At 37.4% G+C, this 25,980-nt stretch overlaps 1 protein-coding gene across 3 annotated transcripts in view; it reads right to left on the bottom strand.

Moving 5' to 3' along the window:
- The window catches only part of RFTN1 (raftlin, lipid raft linker 1), a 98,081-nt gene that overhangs the window by 35,439 nt on the left and 36,662 nt on the right, over positions 1-25,980 (bottom strand). For all 3 annotated transcript variants that reach the window (XM_027639142.1, XM_027639140.1, XM_027639141.1), the window contains exons 3-4: positions 21,859-22,045; positions 10,983-11,091 (exon numbers count right to left, since the gene is read on the bottom strand). In XM_027639142.1, coding sequence (XP_027494943.1) covers positions 10,983-11,091; positions 21,859-22,045 — 296 coding nt within the window. The remainder of the gene's footprint in view (positions 1-10,982; positions 11,092-21,858; positions 22,046-25,980) is intronic.

Here is a 25,980-nt window from a genome sequence, read left to right on the forward strand (position 1 = left end):
TAAAGCACTGCTTGGATTACATTAACCACAAATACAAGACCAGATCTCCATCACAAAAGATGCTATTGTTCAACCACAGAAGCAGAACTTAACTTATTTATTTCAATCTGGATAAACACCCAAGTGGGTACATCCAAATTCATTTGTAACCCGGTTGCAACAAATTGGATTAACGTCAGTTTAAAAATAGAATCTGCGTAAAGAAGGGGTGAAATTTCACATGTACAGAGGGCCAAGGCAGTTAAAGAATTTAATGTCATCCCTATAATTTGCTTGATTAGAAACCTGGCATTTTCCCTGAGGGGAAGAAATGACAGATTTAGCCTTTGCTGTCTGTGACATAAATATAAAATCTCCCATGAACTTTAGCAGGAATAGGAACAAGCACCGTGTCCAACCCCAATGTCACTACCTTAACTGAATTTTAGCTGGAGCACTTGTGTTAACATTCTTAACATTTGTGAAATGTTATTGTTTATTTCAGAACTGCCTGACTGCTATTTTTACACTGCATTTGGAAAGAAAAGGACCCATCACCAGCATAATGCAGTGTCACTCAGCATTACATTGATGTAGCAAATTTATATCTCACCTTTTAAAATTATTTTGGTTCTCTTGAAGACTCCCTACCTAATTAGAAAATGGCTGACACTCTAAATTAAAGGTCTGCAAAACCACAGCTGGCAATAAGTATGGCTGAATGATGAAATCCTCTTTTCTGGAAACTACTTTTTTTAGTCTACAGATCTCACAGCCATGTGAGAACCCATATTCAGAAGCTCATTTTGAACAGCCACATACAGGTTTTCTTTTCAAACCTATTTTGAATAAAGACACTGGCAAGTCCATTGTACAGCCCACGTATTGTTTGTGATTCTGTGTTTCTTGTTGCACTTTCAGCACCATAATAATCTCCTATTGCTAGCAAGCATGATGGTACTCTTATAAATATGGAAACTCAAGGATAGAGATACCATGCTGAACAGAATCATACACTTTTGTCAGTTTTGGCAATTGCTTACAGGAAGATCCTGATCACATCCCTGTGGGATGGCACAATGAAAATCAAACACTTCCATCAAGCTCAGGATAGTACTCCACCCACATCAATAAAAATGCAAAATAACACACAGAAATTTAATAATGAGGACCTCTCTCTGATAAGAATTTCAAACAATTGATTTAATAAGTGTTAGGAATTTCCCTTAACTCTTTTATGCCAGGATTAACTCTTATTTGGGGTGAATCCAGAAGAAAAGCAGTTTTACTAATGTCATCAAGGCACTCTAGTTTACAGCAGTCCTAAATGGTCTCAAGGCTTACACTTTCTCATTATTTTAAAACAAACCACCTTTAAAATCTAGGCACTAGTTCTGAACATTTCGTTAATAGGTTTGCTATATGGCTCATGATATAACTAGATATTGAAAGAATTTAGTAACAACCCAGTAAAGGGGACTGCTGCTAATATAAACAGTAACCCAGAAATAATTTATGAGCAGCATATATAGCAAATATGCACTCAGAGAGAATACAACATTTTCCAGGAGCAATGAACTGATTTTTGGTGGTCAGATGCAGTTAGCTCTGCTGTGAACTTTGGGAAAGACTGCTACTTAGTCCAACTGATGGCCAAACATATGGCCTTGGAAACAATAGCCGGTTAATTTAGCCCAGAGCTATCTATTTAAACCAAGCATGAATTTAGTCAATAAAAGAAATGCTTTTCTGTTTATTTAGTTGTTGTTTCAAAAAGAACAAGGATGAAAGCATTAGAACTCATAATGTGCACCTGAAACCAGATCAGTGTATTTTTCTACCTTCTTTTTAGGATTCAAGCAGATCTCCTTTAACAACAGCACCAGGATCTTCACGCAAAGAACATGAACTTGTGGTTTGAGGAGAATGCTATGTACTGCATGCCAGGGACTGGAAAAGTATGCTCAAGACTACAGTCTTCCAACTGTGTCCTCCTTCATTAATATTTAGTAGTACACATTTCATCAGAAATACTGCACATCCCCCTCCTAGTCTGTTCATTTCTGGAAACAGATGTTTAAAATTAAGACAGGCTTCTAGTTTGCCCCCTGATATTTTCCACACATCGCACATGCTCTTTCCCTAGAAGACAGCAACAGTCATCAGGAGTTTATTGCTTATTTTAAAATCAACTAAGCTTAGCTAATGCTCTGAAGGAGGGATTTAGTTCTTTCTATATGAATCAAAACTTTTGAAACTTTGGCATTTTTGCATCCCTAATACTACGTTAAAAAAAAAACCCCACTAACCAAAGAGCAAAGCATCAATTACCAATCGTCCCATTACTCTGAGACTGTGTCACTACTTGCACATTTCCAAACCAAACAACCTTTCTGACCAGGATGTTCTGTCATTTAAGCCTGTACTTTCCATGCATTTTTAACCTTTCCCAGTTTACACTGGAAATTCTGAATTTGAGACAGATAGTTCAGGTTCATATACATATAGGAAAAGATAAATGCAGCTTTTAGAAAGTAAAATCCCAGTCTGCATTCAGGCTTTCAAATTACCAAATATTTTCACTGTCAATTACACCAAAATAGGCCATCAGGGATAAAATACTGGAGAGATGCATTGGAAAATGTTACCATAATCCCAAATCACAAAACAGTCCTTTAAGCAGTTTTGTTGGCAGTGTTTATATATGAAAATCTTGACCAGAATTTTAACATCTGGGAACTTTAGATAAGACTACCAGAATGAAATTGATAGATCCAACAGAAGAGGATAGAATCCAGAAACAAACCCAAAAGGTAAAACCTAATCTTTCCATCTTTGGAAATCCAACAGAACCATTAATTTGCCATTTTGAGCTCTCATTGCATTTGTGGTAGAGCAGAACAAGGCACTGAACAGGGCAAGAAAGTAAGCTTTGCAGTTTTACAACATGCCCAAGCTACAAACAGCACACGGAGAAATGTAGTGAAGTAAGAAGCTACTGCAACTTACTCCAGCACTGATTAAAACAGAAGATGGGATCTTAAGGCAGTGCTGTAGGAGATATTAAATTACAGGAAGCTGTAATATGTCTCCTGCTACTCAAGCCAAGGCAGACATGAGATTAAGAATTTGGAATTCCTCTTCAGCTTGCATTATTTTTACTCCTGAGAACAATATAACCACACTAAACATGTAGTACAGCATGGCGCAAGTACACCTGCTCCTTTTAGCATATTTCATTAGATGACAGGTCTTGAAACCAGTCTCATCCTCTGTGGTCCTGGGTGTGATGATTCTTCTCAAGTTATCTCATTTTAGCATCTGTTTCTTCACTGAAGGTAAAGGGTGAACATTGCTGGCCACAGGTTACAAAGGTTTGGTGAGTGTGGTACCTGCCCAAAAGCCACTTAACATACTTGCATCCTCCCACCCTTGCCATAAACTCTGAAAGAAAGTCCTGAAATTATTTACATAATTTAAGACTTATTCCCTACAAAACTTATTTTAGCCTTGGGATAAACTGCTAAAGAGCAGGCAGCTACACTCACTCAACCCAAATACTTGATATACATTGTTTAAAAAAAGTCTGTGGAAACTCTTGTCCGAAGCTCTTGCTCTAGAGAACTGGCATTTTCAAAATGCAGATCATGTCCTGTCCAGGAATCTTTTGCAAAAAACTCCTATGATAATGGGTGAATAAAAGCCAGGCGAAAATAAAGATTTATAGAGACATAGAGTTGAGTATTGTATCTAATAACCATTGTAGCAACTAGCAACAATGCGATTCAAAACTGGGACAGTGGTTTAGTCCATCTCTGTCCTAGGCAATGAAAACAAACAAATAGAAAGGTTCAGAACAACCAGAATATTTTAAGAAGTAGGAATTCCATCTCAAACCTATAGGCTTTACATTTAATTTGCAGGCAACGCTTTCTTTTCTTTTTAGATCAAAAAAAGAGTGTTTCTTTAAAATCACATTGTTTCATCAAGCCATCTGTTACTTGTAGCCAAAATTACAATCTGAATAATTTGCCCATATTTTATTTTAGCACAGTATAAAATATTATCAAATTTACTGTTAGTTTAAAAGTTTTTTTCCCACCAGACAGAAGTAGGATCATTAAAAACATCAACGACATACTTTATAATATCTATTTTTATCTTGGACAAGGGGATGACTCTGGAAGCTGCTGGGGGCAAAGGATTATAAAAGCACAACCAGGCTCCTGGGAGAGTCCTGAAAATAGTTTTGCAATGTCCATGGAAGATATATATCAACACCACTTTTACAGGCCTTAGTCAAAAGAACACAAGTTGAAAGAAGCTTAACCAGGAACAGATGTTTCCCTTCACACCAGGCTGTTTAAAATACAGTATATGCTATTTTTTAACATCTCTTGTTATATATACACTTAAAAAATGTTAACAGAATGCACTTTAATAAATATTATCACAGCAGATTACAAACAGCTGAACCATTGATGTTGCGTTTCAACTTCTGCTTCATGACCATATCTACAAACATCCAAATACTTAAAAAATAGAATAGGGTCTGTTTGCACTGAAAACTTGCAGAAAACAAAGCAGTCAGCTAAGTGCTCAGCAATGGTTTTCATTACAATGCACTACAGGAATAAATGTTGTATTGTTCTTTTGCAAATACCCTGGAGAGTAAAGGTTTTGGGCTGGGATTTTTTGGGTTTGTTTTAAGGATGGAAATGATTTTAGAAGAGATTGAGATCACATCTAGGTAAGTAATCCTAGGTAATAAATAGGACTCTAGAGGGGTCATTTTCTAGCCACAGAAGTAAATCTGAACTGCTTGTTAATTGGAAGAACAAACCTCTGAGCAATATTAAAGACGCAATTTTTCCCCTCTTCTATCTTTTACTGCCACCTGCTCTGAGTGTGTACCCTGCAGGAAACTTCCAAATGGGCCAGCTAAAACATATCTCAAGTAAAGAATAATGCTTAGGATTACCATAACCACCTAAGGAACCCTGGCACCAACAGAGCAATTGGAGACTTCTCAGAAGAGATCTTTGTAAGAGTGCAGTAACTGAGTCAAGAAATGCACCAACAGACTAGAGCTCTTCAGAACACATATGCTGCATCTCTTTGTTCCTTCTAAAAAAAAAAACTCAATGCAAAGATTAAGAGACGAAGAATAAGTAATGACAAACAGAAAGAGACAAGAAAGTGAGAAATACTGGAACAGCTACATAAACCCCAATATTTTTCTTAGTTATTGTAAGTGAAAGTAAAAAACAAAAATTGTAATATTAGTAATTTTCAGATTATTTTCTAGAAAATTACAGATTTTTGTCTTCTCATTTGCTTGTCATTCTGTTACAAACACAAATAATTATATATATATGCATATTATTATGGAGACACTGATACATTTATCATCATAATTAGATGCTAAAGAGTTTTAAAACTCAGAGGCTGAGAGCTCAAAATCATTCAATATTGCTTTCACACAATATGTGGGTATGTGAAGTCCCCTGTTTTCATCATACAAAACAAATGTTCATTCTTATGTGAGTAAATATCTAGAAAGTAAGTGAATCACTCCCTTGACTAGAAACATCTATGGAAAAGATTTAAAAAGTTCTTGAAAATTCATATAGGCATTTAGCTATTATTTTAGAGGAGAAACAGAAATCCTCCTAAATACTTCAACCATCCTTCTATCTAACTTAAAAGAAGCCTGAGAGTTAATCTGCCATTTAAGAGCAACAGTAATACAAAAATTCTTTACCAATTAGAATCATAACACAGATGATTGCAGAAAATGATGTGCATGAACTAAGCAGTTATCCTGAAAACTCCAAAAAGCTACATGTGAATGGAGAGGAAAAATCGAGACAGCAGGAAAAGAAGGATCTCAGTATTTTGATAAAAACACCAATATGGAGAAACATGCAGTGAGACTGAACTGTGATTGTTTGGGGGGTGTAGCAGTTCCTTACCCAGCCATTCAGCCAGTCTCCAGCCTCAGGTTCCCTCCAAAGGAGCGAGGGTAGATAACAAGCAGGAGGATCAAACCCCTCCAAGAAATGTCTCACCTTTCAGGAGCACACAAAGTTCAACTACAGTTTAGTAATGCATACCAACTTCCACTGCATAAAGTAACACCTGAAACATACTAACACCTGGTTCCAGTTTTATTCCTGATAACATTTTCTTTTCCATAAAACTGTCAGGAGGGCTCAAATACAGTAGATCCTTTCAGCAATGCAGGATGTGAGTTCTTCATACAAGTGTTAGTATTGTACAGCCTTTCTTTCAAAATTGTCCAATTCTCCACACAACTTCCCTCTGTACCAGAGAGAATTGGTGGTCACACTTTCAGATGCCAACTCTAGAACAAGTACACAGGTGGCAGCATCCTTGCAATGTGTTTTGTTGGCATGTTCACAGAATATACCGATTTGGAAGGGACCCACAAGGATCATAAAGACCAACACCTGGCCCTGCATAGGACCATCCCCAAGAGTCACACCATGTGCCTGAGAGTATCATCCAAATGCTTCTTGAACTCTCAGGCTTGGTGCCATGACAACCTCCCTGGGGAGCCTGCTCCAGTGCCCAACCTCTGCATGAAGAACCTTTTTCTGATGTCCAACCTAAATCTTCCCTGACACAACTTCAGGCCATTTCCTTGGGTCACTAGAGAGAAGAGATCAGTGTCTGCCCCCCCTCTTCCCCTCATGAGGAAGTTGTAACTGCAATGAGGTCTCTCCTCAGTCTCCTCTTCTCCAGGCTGAACGGGCCAAGTTGACCTCAGCTGCTCCTCATATGGCTTCCCCTCAAGGCCCTATTTGTCCACAAAATCTTTGCTAAAAGTAAAAAAAAGTATAATGACAGACTTTCAGGGAAGAGAAACAACAGGACTGGTGTACATATGCTTCCTCTGGGAAGTCTCCAGTCCGTCTGATGAAACTCTTACAGCCATGAAGACCAAGTTTCCTGAGCTATTCCTCCCTGGGGTCCCACTTGCTTAAGCCTGAGAGGTACCATCACTTCCTTGGCCCAGTAACGCTATTATTAAACAATAAGTGTCAACAAACTTACTGGCAAAATCACTACATCAGCAGCAGTCGAGATTATTTGCAAGGTGATTTGGACTACAGAAGATGTTCTGAGGTCCACTTAAGGGAGTGACACATTACTGGCATTTGTACTCACTGAACTTGACCAAGACATGAGCAGAGGGAACAGCAATGAGCAGATCTGACACACATTGCCTCATCTGGCAGATTTCATCACACAATAAATATCACTAAGGTGTTCCAAGATGGTAGTCATGTTCCAAGTGGAACTGGTCCACTTCTGAAAATGTAAACCCAATTATTGCCTTAGGTTTGTTGGGAGAAATTAGACGAATTTTTGAGTCAAGTAAGGACAGACCAGTGGGGAGGGGTCCTTGTCTAGCCAAAAACACAAAAGGAAGATGCCTGCATTTGGATTTCAGTTAAGCTAAAGCATTTTTAAACCATGCTTTTCTGTGCTTATCATACTTCCCCAGAGAAGGATAATGAGTCCATAGGGAAAAGAAACATGAACCCTGCAATGGCATCACAATGAAAAAAAGTTACCATAAATTAATTTCCTCTTATTATTAAGCAGGCAACCAAAGACCCAAAGATGCACTTCCTAAATTTTAAAAAGTCAAAACTGAGGAGACATGGTACAGAAACAATCCTCCATTCCCTTTCACCTATACCACAAAGATGTGAGTGTAGCAGTAAAACCTTCTGCCTGTTACAGTTCTTCTAGAGCATGTAACTCAGATTGGAACAGAAGACAAAGGTCATGAGAAACATATTTGGCATTCATATATGATTGTGTATTCAAAAAAACCCTTTTCTTGTGATGTCAGCCTAGCTTCTGCTTCCCTTACTTGTCTCCATAGATTCAGAAGAACACTCTCAGATGAAAAAAAAGATAACAGGATACACAGAAATAAAAAGCAACTAAGGAAGTAATTAAAGGTTACCCTATTTGACATGAGATACAAGTCAAAGTATTACAAAATATGGTATCTTAGAAGTAACATCTCCGACTTTCAACTACTTCAGAATGATCTGAGCCGCAGTGATCAGAATTTCAGAAGTTAGCTTTGCTCATTAAAAAGCAGATAAGCAAATCTTTAATCTCTGTTTTGCCTGAGAGCTAAACAGGAGTTAGCACAGGAGTGTTAATATCAATTCAGCAATATAGTATATACAAAACAGTTACTTCTTTCATTGTCCACAAATTATGTGTCAAAGACATCATGGGACTATTTGAGCTCCTTAGGACAGGTTAAGCTGCACAGATCCAAGTGGATATCAACAAACAAACAGCGTGTGGTGATGTCAACACCATTCTAAGGTACAGGAGGAGTGTATTTTATGCGACATTGTGTCCCCAGTCTTGCCATAGCCAGAAACCACAGTGGTGGTTTCAAAACCAGCAAAGAGAGTGGAGAACTGGGACAGAGTCCAGCAGTGCAGAAGGATCTCAACAACAGAACACAGGTTTGACCAGAGAGTCTTCTTTGGCATTTCTTAAATATCTTGTAGTCAACGTTGTACTGAGGCACTTCATTTCAGTCAGCAAAAAGCATTCTCCAGGTGAAATAATGTACTTGTTTCTACCAAATTATAACATTTATATGGAGTTATAGGAAAAAAAGCATATATAGAAAAAAAAGCATATAATACCTATGCTGTATGCCATTACAAAATTTTTTTGTGCTTGCAGAAGGAAGCAGTTAATATTCAATATGAATTTTCAATGCAACAAAAAGTCAATTAAGAAAAGTTATTAAAATTGCATCCTTGTTCAAACTCCAGGTAAACAATACTTCCTCAGCAGTGCATAATAAAATTAACAAAATTAATTTTCTCAGGGTATAGGAATTTTTTGCGACAAGCTCATAGAGAAAATTTTGACTTCTCATTTTGTTTTGAAAATAGAGCTATTCTATCTGGTTTGCGTTTTTTTTTAATACAGTACTTTGCAATGCAGTAAGATGGTAAACCTGTGCTAGAAGTCTCTGTTATGAAAAGCTCTGTGATCAAGGATTTGCCTATTCAGTTAAAACATTGTATTAACTTCAACTGTATTCCACAGTTTGAGAAGAATTATAGGGCTGTTCTTTTCTGAAAGCAAGCAACTGTCCTCTCTAACAGCTTTTTGTTACTGCTTTCTTTGAAGAACATTCTTTATTTTTCATTTATTTTGTTTGTAAACATCTGGTTTATATGCCCTTAAAAGCAATGGACATTTTTGTTGCTCAGACAAATTAGTTAATAGGACAATTAACTCCTACTCCCAAACAAGTCCTGTTTCCTGAGTTTGATTTACATAAAAGTGTTGAGAATTTCACAATTGTTAAACAATTGTGTATAATCAGATACAGACAGTGACATAGCACACACTTGACAGCAACAGCTTCAAAGAACTTCAAATTTCTCTACATCAAATAACATCTGAGGATGAGCGACATACTCAGCCTACAGAGAAACAGTAAATATACATTCTAGCTATTAAAATTTAAATTATTATCTTTCAAAAAGGCATCTTCATAACCCCATAATCAAATGGCTTCTACCAACAGAAACATTTCCATGTCTAGAAAAGAACTCTAAAGAGTCTCAGAACTGGATATTTATGGAAATAAGATGACTCCTGGATTGTCATTTTGTTTTCATGTTAGCCATACTCTTTCTGAAGTTACAAATGAAAAGAAATTTTCTGTCGCTATGATGCACAATTTTGCTACCAGTTGTGACAGTTACGCCCATATTTCCCTTCTCTGACTCCAAGAACTGAAGAATAAAATCAAATGTGTTGAAACCGACACACAACAACTACACTAGTTTTGCCTAAGTGTAAATATATTGAAATAATCCAAGATAATCAGAATTGTAGTGCAGTAATGCACTTAAACCTGAAGCAAAATTCGGACTCAAACTTTTGAATGTTATTAAGTGTTCAGAAAACTTCAGTTTGTTCTGATACCAAAATCTATATATCTTTAAGTTTGACAATGGTGATCAGATAGTTATAGCTGCATTATTTTTAATCTAGTTTTTACAATTCATAGTAAAAAGGAAAGATTGAATGAGTGTAGTCTGTCAAGCTGAGTCCCCATCAAGATCATACAGCCTGTGCTGAAATTTACTCTACAAAATTTTAACTATTATCACCGCAAGATGAAATAAAAGTAGGGGAGTATACCTGCTTACTATTCTTACACCCCATGGCAAAGTAAATATAGTTCTCAGTGTTAGTTTATATAAAGTGCAACAGGACACAACAGATGCTGCAAAATCTGAAACATGCACAATGAATCCGTCTTCATTAAAATGGACATAACCTGCTAATTTCCAATCTGGCAGAATATTATAGTGTCAAAAATAATTTTAAAAAGAAGGCAACAAATAAAGAATTGCAGTGTTCTCTTCAAATTCACCGGTATATATAATAGTTAACTGAAAGCAACACTTTTCTGGATGACAGAAGGATTTAGGTTACCAGTACCATCTCTAACTGCTCATCATGTAATACTGAACCAAAACTTAAATAATCTGGGAGTTTCCGGGAGGTAATAGGCCTTTTATGTAAAGTACTATCCAACAGGCTATTTTGACACTAAAATGGAAATTATATATATTGTTTCAACACAAAACATTGCACATTATAGGACCATCTTCTACACTGGTAACTTAGTTGATATCATCCATATATGATAGACAGGTCACTCTCCTGTGACACTACAAATAATTTTCTCATAATAACATGATCAAACTTATTTCTCTCAATAAGTATAACTGCCCTTCAGCTACTTAAAATTATAAAACACCAAATTCTAGTGCAGTGTTTCAGCTGGACAAAGTGTATACATATCCCTACTGTCAAACTGACAGGACTAGAAACAGTAATTATAGTGCAAATAAAAGCATACTGTGTTTTGGGGTTTGCCCCCCTTTTCTTTTTTTACTTACTTTTTTAATAAAATCAGGTATCTCCTTTTTCTCTGAAAGGTGGTTAAAAGAGGAGCAGCATTCTACCTCCAAGACATATCCTTCACTATTGACGTCAGCTTTTGGAGACCTAAAGAGGCAGACAGAAAAAAAAGAATCACTTTGTGTTGTTAAGACTGGATACCCAGATATCCCATTTATAAATATTTCTCCTGGAGACCTAACCTTCACACAAAACTTTGGTTCCAATACATTGACCCCACTGAGTTCAATACAGTTCTGACAAGTCTCATCTACCTGGTAGGGGAAGAAATCACACCAGTGACTGCAGATGATAGAAAGCTTCAGGGACTTCCAAATTTCTTTATCTATCCAAGAAACACTTTGTCAGCCTGGCATCTATGGTCAACACCAAGGAGTTGAACAGGTGATATAACAGAACACACAGAAAGAAAGTTCCAATGCAATGGGCTGACAGATGCTTTGGGCTGCACAGGGCAGCCTGACGTAGGATCTGTTTCACGGACAACAATTAAAAGAAATCCCTTCTCTTATCTAGCAGCATTCCAAGTCAACATTTAAAAAATCAGTGCCTAATCAAAGTAGTTTATCTTTCGGTCTTCCCTTATGCTTTGTTGTAAAAGCAGTGTTAGAAATCCCTTCTCTTTCAGAAGACACTAACTCCTAAAATAATTCAAAGCGTATGGCATTTGCTGTATACATTGCTGAACAAAGCAGCACTGTGGAGACATGGTATCAGTCAAAATACGCCAAGGGAAAGTTTGGAAGTTATACTGAATGTTCTTGAGAAAGTCTGTAGATATGGACTGCAAAGAAGTGCTACTGAGTGCACTTTTCGCCTCCTCTGACGTCTCATGAAAGGATACATCTGATCAATAAAGGATAACTAAGGAATCATATGTTTCCTCAGTTCTTTAGGAGAACACACAGAAGAATGCACAAAAACAAAGGCAAGCCTGTAATTCTTGGGAATAGTAACAAAGTAGTTATCTAACACCCCATACGGAGAATCAAAAGAGCTAGTTTGAAGTAAAGAATTGTGACCAGCAGTTGTCTGATGCACTGGGTACCTACAGGACAGAAAGAAAGGTACAGAAGTTTGAACTGAAAATGTTGAGGAAGCAGCAAAACAAAAAAACAAGGGCTTTGCTGTAGCACTAAACCTGCATTATATGGGGAAACTGTTGTTTAAACATGTCTTAAAATGGCTTTTGGTGGTCTCTTTGCAAACACATGCTTCTTCTTCCCAACATCCCCCACGACAAGTGTTATCCATGCAGGAATGTCCTGGGAAGGTGTCCTGAGGTGTTTCCCATTGGCCTTTGTTAACTCCTTCCTGTGATTGGGTGTTCCTGTAAGCCCCTTGAGACTTCTAATTGGTTACTCTGTGAATCCTCCTAAACCCTATAAATGTAACATCCCCCACAATAAAGCCCTCTTGCCTCCTCTCCAGGCCCCGGTGTCCTGTCTCTGTGCCTGCCATGGAGCCACGTGCGGGGGGGGAGGGGGGAGCACCTTTCCCCTCCAGGCTCAGGGCCAGAAGAAAACCCTGAAGAAACCCCTGGAGTTCCCTTTCCCCGTTCTTCAAGGTGTCGCAATGGTTCTTCAGATGGAAATGGAACTAGAACTGGGCCGCCCCATGCCGTGGGTGGGGAAAGGGATCCAGACTTTGCAGACCTGCCATGCTTGTAAAAGCAAGTCTGCAAAAGCCCTGTTCTGGGGACTGAGATTGTGTGATACGTAAAACACACTTCAGCTACAGATGGTCCCAGGGGCTTTCCCGAGATGCTAACAGTTCCCTGGAGCCATGAGATGCGTAGGCTGCTGACTGCAAACTGGCAGTGTGTTTCCTAGGCAATACTGCAGACATTTTCTGAAGTATCACATGACGTTGTATTTTGTATTTGATCCTCCCCCTTTCACACAAGCTACACTCTCACTTCATTTCTCTCATCTCACATGTGGGACAGGTGGTACCTGACTGTGCACTGTTTGGTTATACTGAAGTCCTTTTCCCATTAGTTTTTCTCCTCTTTTCTAGGTTTTTCTTATAACCTGTGGTCCCATGATTCTGGAAAAAAATTCTAACAAATCACTGGTGTCCATGAAAACTCTCCAAACATCATCCAAACACAGGACTTACAGAAGTCATTACTGGGGGACTAGAAGTATTCTACCCCTACTCCTCTGTAACAGGTACACATGAATTAACTTAACCAGTCGGAACAACTTTATCAAGAAAATAAAAAATCATTCTGTGAGGGGCAACATGTGTACTGCAGACAACTATTGTGCAGATTTTTCACCACAGATGAATTCAATAAATTCAAGGACATAAAAATAAACTTTAGAAAGTTTCCCTGCTAGAGTACTTACTGCTATACCTACATTATTTTTTTTAAAATCTGAGTATGACCAACTGGAATTGTAGCCCTGATGTTATCTAGCCATGTTCCAGATAGAAATAATACGAACTAGGGCTCTCTAATGCCCAAGCGATCAGTAAACCATCAGAACTGCCACTCGATATTGCAATGTGAAGTCCACACAACATTAAATGGAGCAAACACAATTCTCCAGTGCTTCAGTTGTTGTATCATTACAAATCAGAAGTGGATTACCAGGAACAGGCAGCAAGGAACCAAGCCCTTTCTAGACAACCAATCCCCTTTTGGGGGGTCAACTGCAAAACTCTACAAATGTGAGGAACAAACATCTCTGCTATTTCCCTTACTGGGATAAACCACTGTACTCATCACAGTTCCCTTCCAGCCTGGCTGAGGAAGCCATACTCCCCTACCAGAGACTTTGAAATACTATCACTCAAATTCAAAGTTAAGGTATCAAATCCCAGAAATTAAGTATGCACCATGCTATTTCTGTGCCCACTCTTTTGACAAAGTCTGTTCCTTATAGAGTGATCAACTCTAGCACTACTGTAAGTAGTTGCTGAAACACACATGAAAACTTACTATTTTAATTACTCTGAAAGAATGAGAAAGATTGTATTTTCATTTTAAACCCACTGGCTACCTGTAAAAATAAATTTGTTTCAACCTATATTGGTGAAGTTTATATACTGGTGTAAGGATTCCTCTCCCCTCCCTTAACAGCTCCCTGGGCTCTGATTGTGTGAAGTTTTTTGAGGACCTGCTTCTAACCTCTTTGAAAGGAGTAAGAGTTAACTGAGACGCAGATTATAGCCATAAAAATATAGTTCTTACTACAACTGCTCTAAAATGTCCTGTTTAACTCCTTTAAGAAGCACTTACTTTGAAATAGACTTGCTGCTTGGAAATATTTAAGTGAATAGGAGACAGTGAATTCCTCCTTTAAGATTCTGAGGGCTACCTCTGCACTAGGGCTCATAAAGAAACTGCATCAAATACCATTGCGCTCTGTTAAGAACATTATTTTATGGAACACACTTAACAGTTTCTACTAAAGGTCGTAAAATCCTAAGTTAAAATCTTCCAACAGAAGTACCCTATATTACTAAGAAATATTTTTCCATGCTTTCAAGTCAATTATGTCCATATATGTTAAAAGCATGTCTGTCTATACTGGCAGTTTTTACCTTTTTAGGATAACTTTAAAAGCCTGTTATTCTGTCAAAAACAAACATAGCTTCTCATACGAAAATAATAAATATCTGCAGATATTTATGTGGTCACAGACCACGAAAATAATTTTCTGAGTAAATCTAGGTGGGCAAGAAATTATTTCCAGTCTCTATGCAATAAACAATGCATTTCATATACGTATCATCAAGTATTTCATAGATACCATATAAGTCTCACATTAAACTCTTTGAATATTATTAGTATAGCCATAAGGAAGTAACTAAATATAGGTACAGGTAAATTCTATACTGAACAGAAATTAATACAGTTTTGGGTTTATTAATTTAATGGGACTACTTTTAGGATCACTTTCCTTAGAGATTATGAATTATGATCCCCAAAAAACGCACATCTATCAAGATCCCAGGTGACATGGAAAAAGTCCAAAGAAGACAGTTCATTCCTCTGCTCTGTTTTGAAGAATTGATGTAAATCATTTGAGAACTAACCCAATAATCCATACTCTGGAGTCTCTTACCAGTTTTATAGTACAGGATGTTACTGGGAGTCCAATGTACAAAATATTTTAAAATTAAAGTAATGAGTTTAAAATTGATTTCTACTTTCCTATAATAAAATACTTCTCAACAGAAGGCGAAAGAGAAATGCTGAGATCAGTTAGTCAAAAAAATGTGTAAGCTCCAAAAAGGAAGACCTTCCTTTTCTTCTGGATGCAGAGTCAGCAATTTCTTCCTTTTCCTCCTTCTAAGTTGGAAGATCTCCCCTTTATTGCCTGCAAACATTCAGGGGTTTTTATTACTTTTATTATTCCAATTAAAATTAAAAAATCGCTGGGTTAATTAAAAATGGCCCAGTCCTGAAAGAAGCACATCTGGATACACTCATGCTGTACTCTTCTTAGAAGCCAAGATGACTGGAGAAGGTGGTACATCCCCACTCATTACAATGTCCTGTACTCACTCTAATGCATTTTATGACACCTGAAAGGGAACAGAAGGGACAGTGTGAACAATGCCAGCACTTGCCCTGCAGCGAGGAAGGGCAGTCTCCTGACCACTGCCCCCAGAGAGGATAACCACTAGTTAGCCATGGAGATTTACAGGAAATTTCATTGTAACTTGTATATCCTAGGCTTTAATTTGTTTTTCTTCCTTTGTTATATACCTCGTTGTTTGTTTATCTTTATCCATTTTCCTGAAAAAGGATTTTTCTGTCACTGTAGGTATATTCAGTGACCACCATCGACACCCTTAACCAGGGGATGGCAAAGTGCTGAGAGGAAATTTCAGTCTACCTGATGCTGAGCAAAGAGACAACGTTCGCAGGCCTGGCAGGGTCGGGGTAGAGGGTACCCTCAAATGTTACCAGTACAGCTGAGGACCACAGGCTTACAAGCAGTGTCATCCTGAATTCTAAATAGCACCTCTAGTGTCACTAAAGAAGAAGAAAATACATATAATAAATAAGATTTTCCCTTATAATTTGAAGTTCTTGGGCCAAAAATATTTTACAATGGTTGTTGCAGTAGGCTGTCATTTCCTGCACAGCTGTTTGTTGTTAAGCATCATTTCATGGGAGATAAACCATAACCAGCTGTGGAGTACCAGTAACTTACACAGTAACTATTAAAGCTGACAACTCAATGTCTGTTACAAACTGGATTTCCAATCCTTTTCAGACACAAGAAGGAATTGAGGAAGCCAACATTTGGTCCTAATCTTCCTGAAGTTCCCCATGCCCATGAATTTGGCAAGCTGAAACACATTTGTAAACTGCACGGACACTCTAAAATAACTATTTGATTAAGATGATGCTAGGAATGTAAGTGCAGTTTTGGGATTTTCCACTACACAGGAAAAGCTCTACAGTTCAAAATATAACTGTACATTCATAACAAACTGATCTACATTACAAAAAAAATAAAACCACACCAAAGTGATTAACGTGAGCAGCTGGTGTCTGTATGATTCCAGGTTAAAAACCTAGGAAAGCTAGAATATCTGAAAACCAAGAAAGCAGCAACTAAAAATCCATAGGTTTTATGATGCCCACACAACAAACACATAAACACAAACAAAAAAATTAGAAATTTTATTTTAATAAAAATAAAGCAGGTATATTGTATCATGACAGCCTCAACTCTAACCCATGTGACAGTGTTTTAACTTTATTATCTAAACATTTTCTTTACTAGAAATTTTCTTATATAGGAAACCTTATTACTGGAATATATATTATTAGTTAGTAAAATTTATAAACATTTTTTAATGACAGCATATAGAGTTTCTTGAGAAAAGTTTGGGCACATATGGATACACAGGCATCTTTACTGTGCAGTGTTTATAATTTTGAGAACACGGATAAAAGAACATTTATTTTGGGTCAACGTTAAAAGTTATTGTGAGGAAATATGTATTTCTTTGAACTTGTAACAAATAGCAAGCTTTCAAAACTCAAGCCATTGTCCTTTGAGCTAAAGGAAGATATCTGTTGACTCTTGGGTATAGAATAAATATCTTTTCGCTTAAGTTGAAATCAGCCTACTGAGAGCAACAACACACTATATTTGCACACAAACATGTTTGATCCTAATGCTCATGAAGACAAATTCAGATGTTTCTCATCTTCAGGCTTAAATCCTACATGAAAACCAAATAGATACACACACACACACGCACACACACATATGCATTTACATTTGAATTAAAAATATATTGTACCAATGCTAAGTACCTAGTTTCACCAAAGTGAAAACACCAAAGTGAAATACCAGCAAAAACAAGAAACTGTAAAAATCTTGGTTTACTATTAAACTTTTGAACTCAGTCTGTCAAATTCCTTTGCAGATAAACAGAATTCTTGTTAGCCAAGTGATGAAAGTTTGCATTACAGGATTAATGGATATAGGGAAATTACAAAATAGAATCAGAATCATCTCATCAAGTAAACCTCTGCAACACCTGACACTTCATTATTTTCAGAAAGGCAAAACAGCTGCAAAGCTGTTTGAGGTAAACATACAAATTTAAAACATTTAGAACATTTAGAAACTCTAAACAATTATTCTTAAATCAAACTACTTAATCTACTTCTGCACAGCACTGTTTCCGTGCTGATTGCTTTCCTGACTGGAGGCAAAACCTGGGATTGCATGTCCTAAGACACAGGTTGAACAATGGAGATAAATTCTTTGGAATTCAATTTATATCCCTTGTTTTTCTACTGAGGCAAGATGGAGCATCTGCAAACACGTCAAAACTTTTGTAACCAGACTGTTTATGAGCCCAGCCCATGTATCTTTTCTCGTGAGAGACAACAGAGCTTATTTTCCAGTACACAGTATTTAGAAAGGGACATTAAACATTTTAACTGACATTGAATTTTGAAACTTAAAGATACAAGGCAGAGGTATCACACTAGGAGAAGCTGGGAACAAATTTCAGCAGCTTTGTGCTATAGTTTTGTTATAGTTTTGTTCAGGGACTGACTTTGAGATTTCTCTGCAGGAACAGGTTACCTGCCACAGCCACAGGCTCTCTAAAATAGTACCGCGCACAAGACACCTACACTGAGATTGCTGTATCAAAAACCAGTGAGTATGAAAATAAAAGGGTAAGGAAAAAAGGTTACCACACACACAAAGAACAAATGATCTCTGTTCTTAGGGGGAACATAAGCAACATACATGTTACTGTCCTTATCCTGGTTAGCCAGAACCTCCCAAATACACCGACCATCCCCGACCCTTCCACCAGCAGAGACACGCTGTCACATGTTCACACTCTCCAGGGTACCACCTTATATTCCTTTTCCTGAGATTCTTGTCTTCAAGTGTAAATCAGTGTGAATCTACTTTTCTCAACGTGAACCAGCAGGGCATGGCCTATACTTCATACCTGGAGCCTAAATTCAGAAAAAAAAACCCTGTAAAAACCTGGACTTGAAGATTTTTCTTTGCATAATTTATACATAAAGATGTTTTCTCCAAGAAACCCAAGTATCTCAGAACTCAGCACAGACAGTAAAACAGACAACTGCTTTTTAAAGATCTGTCCTTTACTGTCACATTTTCCCTAACATTTCCAAGGGGCAATCCTTGGTTTTCAATAGGTACAGCTTCCTTATATGTTAGGAATGTGTCTCCTCAAATGTCCTACAGCAGGAACAACTCCTACTTACTTATTTACCAGAAATGATTACACAGTCAACATAACACAGCCACAGAGGAACCAGTACAGATTAAACAGAAAACTCCCAAAGTGACTTTAAAAGTCACCTTAACTTACAATGACACTGCAAATTCACACTATTTTGAAACTACATGACAATAGGACAGTGGCAAAATAGGATAAATAACACTAATAGGTACTTTTTCCATGAGTTCTAATGTGCAACACACCTCAGCACTACCTTTTCCATTTTATTCTTGAACAAATTCAGGCACTGCACAACTCAGTGACTGCAGCAGCATGGAGTTCCTGATGCACATCATCTGTTGCAGCTAGTACAGACTCTTCCTACCTCTGGAGAGGTAGAGGTATAAAACTAAGTCCTCAGAGTGTAAGTCAACAGTATTAATTTTAAAACATAAAACTGACATAGAAGGATGCAACAATGACTGCAGAATAATTCAAATGTTCAGTTCTGTCTCTGTATACATAGAATTGACATTCCTGTATCAAAAAGGCACTCATACAACAATTTCATTTCTGTTTTGTTCAGGCAACAAAAATAGGAAAGGTGGAAAACCACATCTGGTATCTGACAGACAACAGACAGATGAGGTGTACAGTGTTGGAGCCATCTGTGGTGAAACACCTGCAGTAAGAAAGGAGCTACAGCCTCAGGTGTTTTGCAGAAAGCACCCAGGAAGCCTGAAGTTGGGCCCCACATCAACGTACAGAGTTTTTTATGACTCCTTGACTCATTCCCCAAAAACACCATACCACCAAGGGGACCACTTTGTACCTCACAGCATATATGATGTTATCAGTGATTCTATAGCTGTGGCTGAACCACTTGTACTCCTAAAATCCTATGACAGATATAAACACAATCAACAACTATCCTAAGCAGACCTAACTTCTACCCAAGAATTCAACTGTTTTATACAGAGACAGCCTAGAGATGACAAGACATCTGATAGTCCCCAGTGGAAAAAAATGTAATTTAATCATTATCAGCAGTGTGATGAGAAAGGTTAGTTAAAAAAATTAACAGTATGTCTTTTTGTTTCATACTGTCACATTTTTTCTCCCCAGCTGCATGTAGGCTGACATGAACCCATGGTTCAAATACAGCTGGTCTCTACGCAGGCCACATAGAGACCAGATCTGAAATCTATGCAACACCTATCCCTCTTCATTGCACCTGGGAATGCAAACATTCATTGCATCTACACACTAAAGAAGCAGCTTCTCCCATACTCTTAGCCAAACTCAAGAATGTTTAAGCTACATAGAACACCAAACTGATGTCATTTCCCTTTCTGGTACTTGTCTGTTTTTTCCTGCTTCGCCAAGTCTCTTCCACTTCCCTAGGCAGTCAGAAATGACAGATAAGAGAATGCAAAGAAATGGAGTGCAAATGCAAAAGGAAATATAATTGGTTCAAGACTCTCTACTGGCTTCAATTTTGTACAGTCATTTACAGCTGTCTAAAGTGTATGAACCACTGGCACCCAAGTGAGTGAGGAGGCAATTAAGATTTTGTACTCTTTCACAGTCGTTCTGCACAGATGCAAACTACTGGATACAGTATGAGACAGCAGCGACACACTGAGCACTCTGGCTTGAAGACTGTATTGCTCCATTGGGAAGGATGCTGCTCTTCTGTGATATGTCTTCAGAGCTCAGACCTGGAAGATGCTGAACCCTTGGACTCCAATCCAACAAAAGTCCTTAAGTGATTGCTTAACATTGCAAACTTGTGCATGTAAATACTTTCGTTACTTGCAGCAAGGTATTTTGTAGGTAGAGAAAGTAAGGCCCCAAAACCAGGAAAGCTCAGCCTGATGTTACTCAACAAGTCCACTGTTCAGCCAAACATTCTACATTTTGACCATAAAACTGAAAACCCTTTAAACAATAATATCAGGCAAGCCAGCATGAAGTTCTGCATTAACAAAATCAAAATCAAGGTAAATTGAGAATTATTTTAGAAGCTCGGGTTGTCTGTGACATCTAATGCCTACATATATCTGTTAATGGAACAAAAAACTTTTTCCTTGGGTCAGAGACTGAAGTTTAACCGTGTCCACTACCAACTGGCTACCAGGCTGTAGCAAATTGAATGGTGAATGGTTTAGTTTTTAAAGAGATGTTTGAAACAGTTACATCCTTTCTTTAAAGCAACAGCACAAAGAGCAGTACTACAATGGGCAAAGGGAGGTTTAATTATCCCCAAGCCTTCAGTATTTGTCATTCTAAGAAGGGGTGGACCAGGGAATGCAACTAATGTAGGGAAACTACGGAGAATGGCTGCAACAACACAGGTAGATGCAGAGTTGTGGGTGGTCAGATAACATTAAATTAGATTTTAAATAATTAAGTAAAAATCCTATGTTTACAAATATTCACATTTTAATTTTCTTCTGGGGCATTTAGCAGCACATTCTATTGATTTTTTTAAAATCACATTAAATCATAAAAGAACAGAATTCCTATTTCTTCATTCATCTTCAGACTTGGATTGTGTAAAATATTCTTAATACATTTTAAGAAACTGAACAAAGCAGGAGAGCAATCTTTTTATTTGATGAGTTCACACTAATTGAAAATGTAAAAGAACATGAAAAAGAAATGTAAAAGAAATTGCTTAGAGGAAAGAAAGGTCTAAAGTCTACACATAAATTTGAGAAGTATGTATTAGTACTATAGTTCTCAAATTAATTGCATTAACTGTAACTGTTTAAACACAAAATATGCCTTTTTTAAGCAAACATTTCTTCTGTCTTAATCTAATAAATCCTTAAAGGGTACCAACGAGACCATCCTCACAAATTGTCAGGCATGGGGCTTGTTTGTTTGCCTCTCATGACAACACATCCCAAAATACAGAGCATATTTCAACTTGTTATTCTCTGAGTTGTCTGCCAAACTGCAGACGAATTGTAAACATGGAGAACATGTTAAGCCTATTCAAGCCCACCAAAAAAAAAAAAAGAAAACAAAACAAAAAAAAAATAATCGTGTCTTGCACAGTAAACTCTGCTATAATTTCCTGATGTAGGTCAAAACTCAGCGGGAAATCACATTGTCTATTTTTATCCCAGTTCACTGGAACTGCTTTACCTTTCTGTTTTCTTGATAAGCACAGCCCTGAAGATTTGTTCCTGGGGAGTTTTCTCTTTTTCATCAGTTGGTTGCACAAAAGGGTGGACAGCAGCCAAGACAAAGCCCTGCTGGTACAATTCTTGCAGCTGAGCTGGAAGATCACACAAGGAGGAGAGCTTGATTGCAGATGATCCTGGCAGCTCAGCTGGAAACAAAAAGAAATTGGTCAGTAATCCTACATTGGACTATCATGTATTTTAAAATTCAGGTTCTTCAGAGTCAAGCAAGCTTCACACTGATCTACAATATTAACACCAAAAGTGACCTTTCCTGACTCCGATTTTGTATTTCAGATTTTAGGCAGGCTGTCTTGGCGAAGGACTTGTATTACACAAGAGACTAGTGCAATTAAACAGATACATTAAAATGCCAAATTCACTACATAGTCTGGCAGAGATGAAATGAAGAATTTAATAAAAACAGGACAGTTGGTCAAAAGATATTTTAAGTTTTAGTAGCAGTCATAATAGTGCAAGTAGAGGAGAGTGAGACAAAACGAGAAAAAAGACAGTCAGTGAAGGCAGAACATGTCAAATTCAAAAGCAATAAAGAGAAGCATCCATCTACACAAAATTTGTATTATCAGACTAACAGATCACTGATGCAAAATGCTGATGAGACCAAGTGACCAAGTGTCTGCCAATATGTCTGAAGACCACTTTGTAGCTATATTTATAATAGGAATGCTAAGAGTAATGCATACCTACAGCGATGAGAAACCTTTTAGAACAGACACTAAACCTTATACCTCAGGGTTTAAGGAAGCCTATACATATCAGAGATGAGGATGAGACACAGTATATGAAAATAATTCTTTCCCAATCTGCTTACTGTAGGGTTTTATGCCTTCCTGTGAAGTATTTGATGCTGACTCCCATCAGACACTCAACATGCACACAGATACTTCAGCAACTGGAATCTTGTGGGCTTCAAAAGAAAATCCCATAAATCACCTAAAACATCTTTCTATTCTCTTCCTCTCTATGTCAGTAATTCTTCATACGTTTTTCATATCTTGTGTGAAAAGGCATCTTTCTTTCCTGACCTTTGCCTCTTCATTTCCATCTCTCTTGGAGGATATTTATTATTTCATCCATAAACCATGTGAGAGCATATAGGGTGGTGAGATGTTCCTTCCTTCCCACCGAAAGGGGAAGGGATGTTGCAACAAACACGACAAGGGTTCCCAGAACCTTGCAGGCCGTCACGAAAAAAACCAGCAGTGGAGAATAGTTTGTATGAAAGACACCAGTGATGCAAAATAAGGTTTCATTGTACTGCTTTTTTCATCAAACCATGTGGCTACCCTTTATGAATAATTTAAGAGGTTATCAAAAAACTAATAAATATTCAAACCAAATAATACAGAGGAATAATTTAAATAATAATAGAATAGATGTGCTTGGTATGTTTTTTTCTTCATATAAGACCACGTTCCAGAAGAGGATAATGGAACTTTTTGACCAGAAGTTTAAGATGCAGAATTTTTATTATTTTTGCAAATAAAATGAGATCCAAGCTACGTGTACACTGACAGACAATAGGGCTCTACCTTCTACAACAGCATACAAATCACTTCAGAGTCATAAAAAGAGATGGCACAATGAATAATGTATAATAATAAAACCAACTGTTACTTACTGGACCCTACTGGGGATCAAAATGGGGAAACCCAGAGGTTAGAACTCCATTTGCCCTCCTGCGGCTCAGAGACTCCAAATATTTTTGACTACACTGCAAATAATTCAATTAATTAAAAAAATAAGAAAATCAGAATACCTTTCTAAATGAGGGGTTTACTTGAATACAATGGAATGACTAAACACTACTCAGTAATGTTAATGGTGGTAATAGTGCTCCAATTTTTAGCAATCATCTATGAAAATAGATGCTCGCCTTGCATATGTACATAGTATCAGGATTCTTGGTAAAATTAGTAGAAATTCTAGTCATTAACACGGGAGAGTGATTGCTTCCTCCTAAAAGCTAAACATGAGCGGAAAGTGTGAAAATGCATGTAATTGGAGCCTTGGGATGTAACTTGATTAAAAAAGAAAGGTAATAGAAACTAAGAAATGGGTGGGATCATCCAGCTGGTTCATCCTATTACCTAGAGGCAGGATCAGTCCTAGTTTAGCTATTTCTCACAGTTTTCCTCATCTATTTTTAAAAACGTTTAGTAATGGAGATGCCACAAGCCCCGTAAGTCATGTTTCAGCACTTCTCTATTCGAACTACTCCAAACCTTTTCTTAGCACCTGGCCTAAATTTCCCTCTCTGAAATTCAAGACTGCTACTTCCCCACTAGAGTATTTCTTTTCTGCAGCAGCATTTTATAATTACTAAAACCTGTCATGCCTTAATCTTACTTTCTTTAGACTGTATAAACTTGGTCCTTTCAATGTTCTTGTTCTCTTGTGTTTTCGGTATTTCTAAATAATTTTTGATGGTTTTCTCCTCATTCTCTTAAATTGGTCCACATTTTTCTTCAAGTATAGTATGTGAGCTTCATCACAGCAATCCAGTATAAGTCTCATCACTGCTTCATAGCACGGAAAAGCTCTTAAACATTTATTACATCTCATGTCAGGTTACATCATTGAGGGGGAGGGAAAGGAAATTATTTTCCCCACAACTAACAGTGGCCAAATATCCCAGCCCTTAGTGAATTTTGGTTTTTTTCTTTCAGTTTTCAAGAGCCATTCTGGATTCTGATTTCTAGTGCAAATAGTACTTCTCAGGTTGGCAAAACTCAATAAACACACTTAGTAGTCTATTGTCAGAATAATTAAATCAAATAATGAACTTTAACAGACTCTGAACAGAACTATTTTAAGCTTTACAGTTAATATATCTTAATGGTTTGATGCCAAACTATTGCTAATTTCTCCTTGGACCGGAGATCCTTTGGAGAGAAAAGACAGTTCCTGTTACACAGCTGATGCCCACAAAGCCTACATGAATTTCCTGAGTCTACAGACCTGTGCTGTGCATTCTTGCTATTCTACGACTGGTTTGTGTGATGCAGATTCCTCCCTAGAAATCACTGCTACTCATCATCCTCTGGTCATTTTATAAGTAAAATATTTCTTCCAGTATCTTTCTAGGCATTAAGCTGGGCTAACAATCATATAATTCTCTTTAAAGGTAGGTTAAAAAAGGACATCACACTTTCCCAGAGAGTTGCATTCATCCTTCAACATTCTTTAGTCCAAATGGTAAGCTTTCAATTATTTCTTCAGCTAATTCCTCTAAGGTGCATACCTGTATATTTGACCTACTTGAAAACACCTAATTTATGAAATCAGTTGTCAATCTGATTTTTCCTTACTTTAACTTAGAAAAATGCTAACATTTTCAGAAAACCTTACACAGCTTCCAGTAGAAACCATTGAAACATTTGGTTTAGTTCTTAAAGAGAATTCTAATCATGCCACTTTGGGAAGTAAAAGGAAAACGAAAATTGTGTACAACAGGGACTTGCGTAAGGTAAAAAAGCAAATGAAATACTAAATAAAATCTTGTATAACTCCACTGCTTATAAGCCTCTATTTTGCCAAAAGATAATGCTGACTTCTTTCAGCAGCCTCCTTGCTGCTCTTGAACCACAGTTAGCTCACAGTTTTACATTCTGGTCCACGTTTCCCTATTTATTGTTGCACTTCACATCTTGACCTCAAAAGATTCCTTTGTTTACCCTGTCTACATCTAGATGAGCCTGTAAGAAACTCGTAAATGACAGAGGCGGTGTTTTTCATTTTGGCTAAGGCTGAAAGTGGAAATAGTAGTGCTTGCTGTTTCTGGAACTGATTACCAGGCAAATTAGTTTGTTGCCTGATTGATAATTGAAGCTGAAAACACTTCCAGCAATGCTCAGATACACACAGAAAACTACAACTTAGAGATCCTTCAAAAAGAAACAAAGTTTGTGTTATACAACTGATATCCATAAGGTGAGTTTCCTGGGTGTAAGGACTTGTGTATTCTTTGCTGCTAATGGAAAAACCTGACGAAACACATTGTCCTCATCTTACCACAGAAAAATCAATAAAAGGAGTGAGTTTCCATAAAAATTTACAG

This window comes from Corapipo altera, unplaced genomic scaffold (assembly GCF_003945725.1).
Source record: "Corapipo altera isolate COAL_440 unplaced genomic scaffold, ASM394572v1 44, whole genome shotgun sequence".
Lineage (NCBI taxonomy): Eukaryota > Metazoa > Chordata > Aves > Passeriformes > Pipridae > Corapipo > Corapipo altera.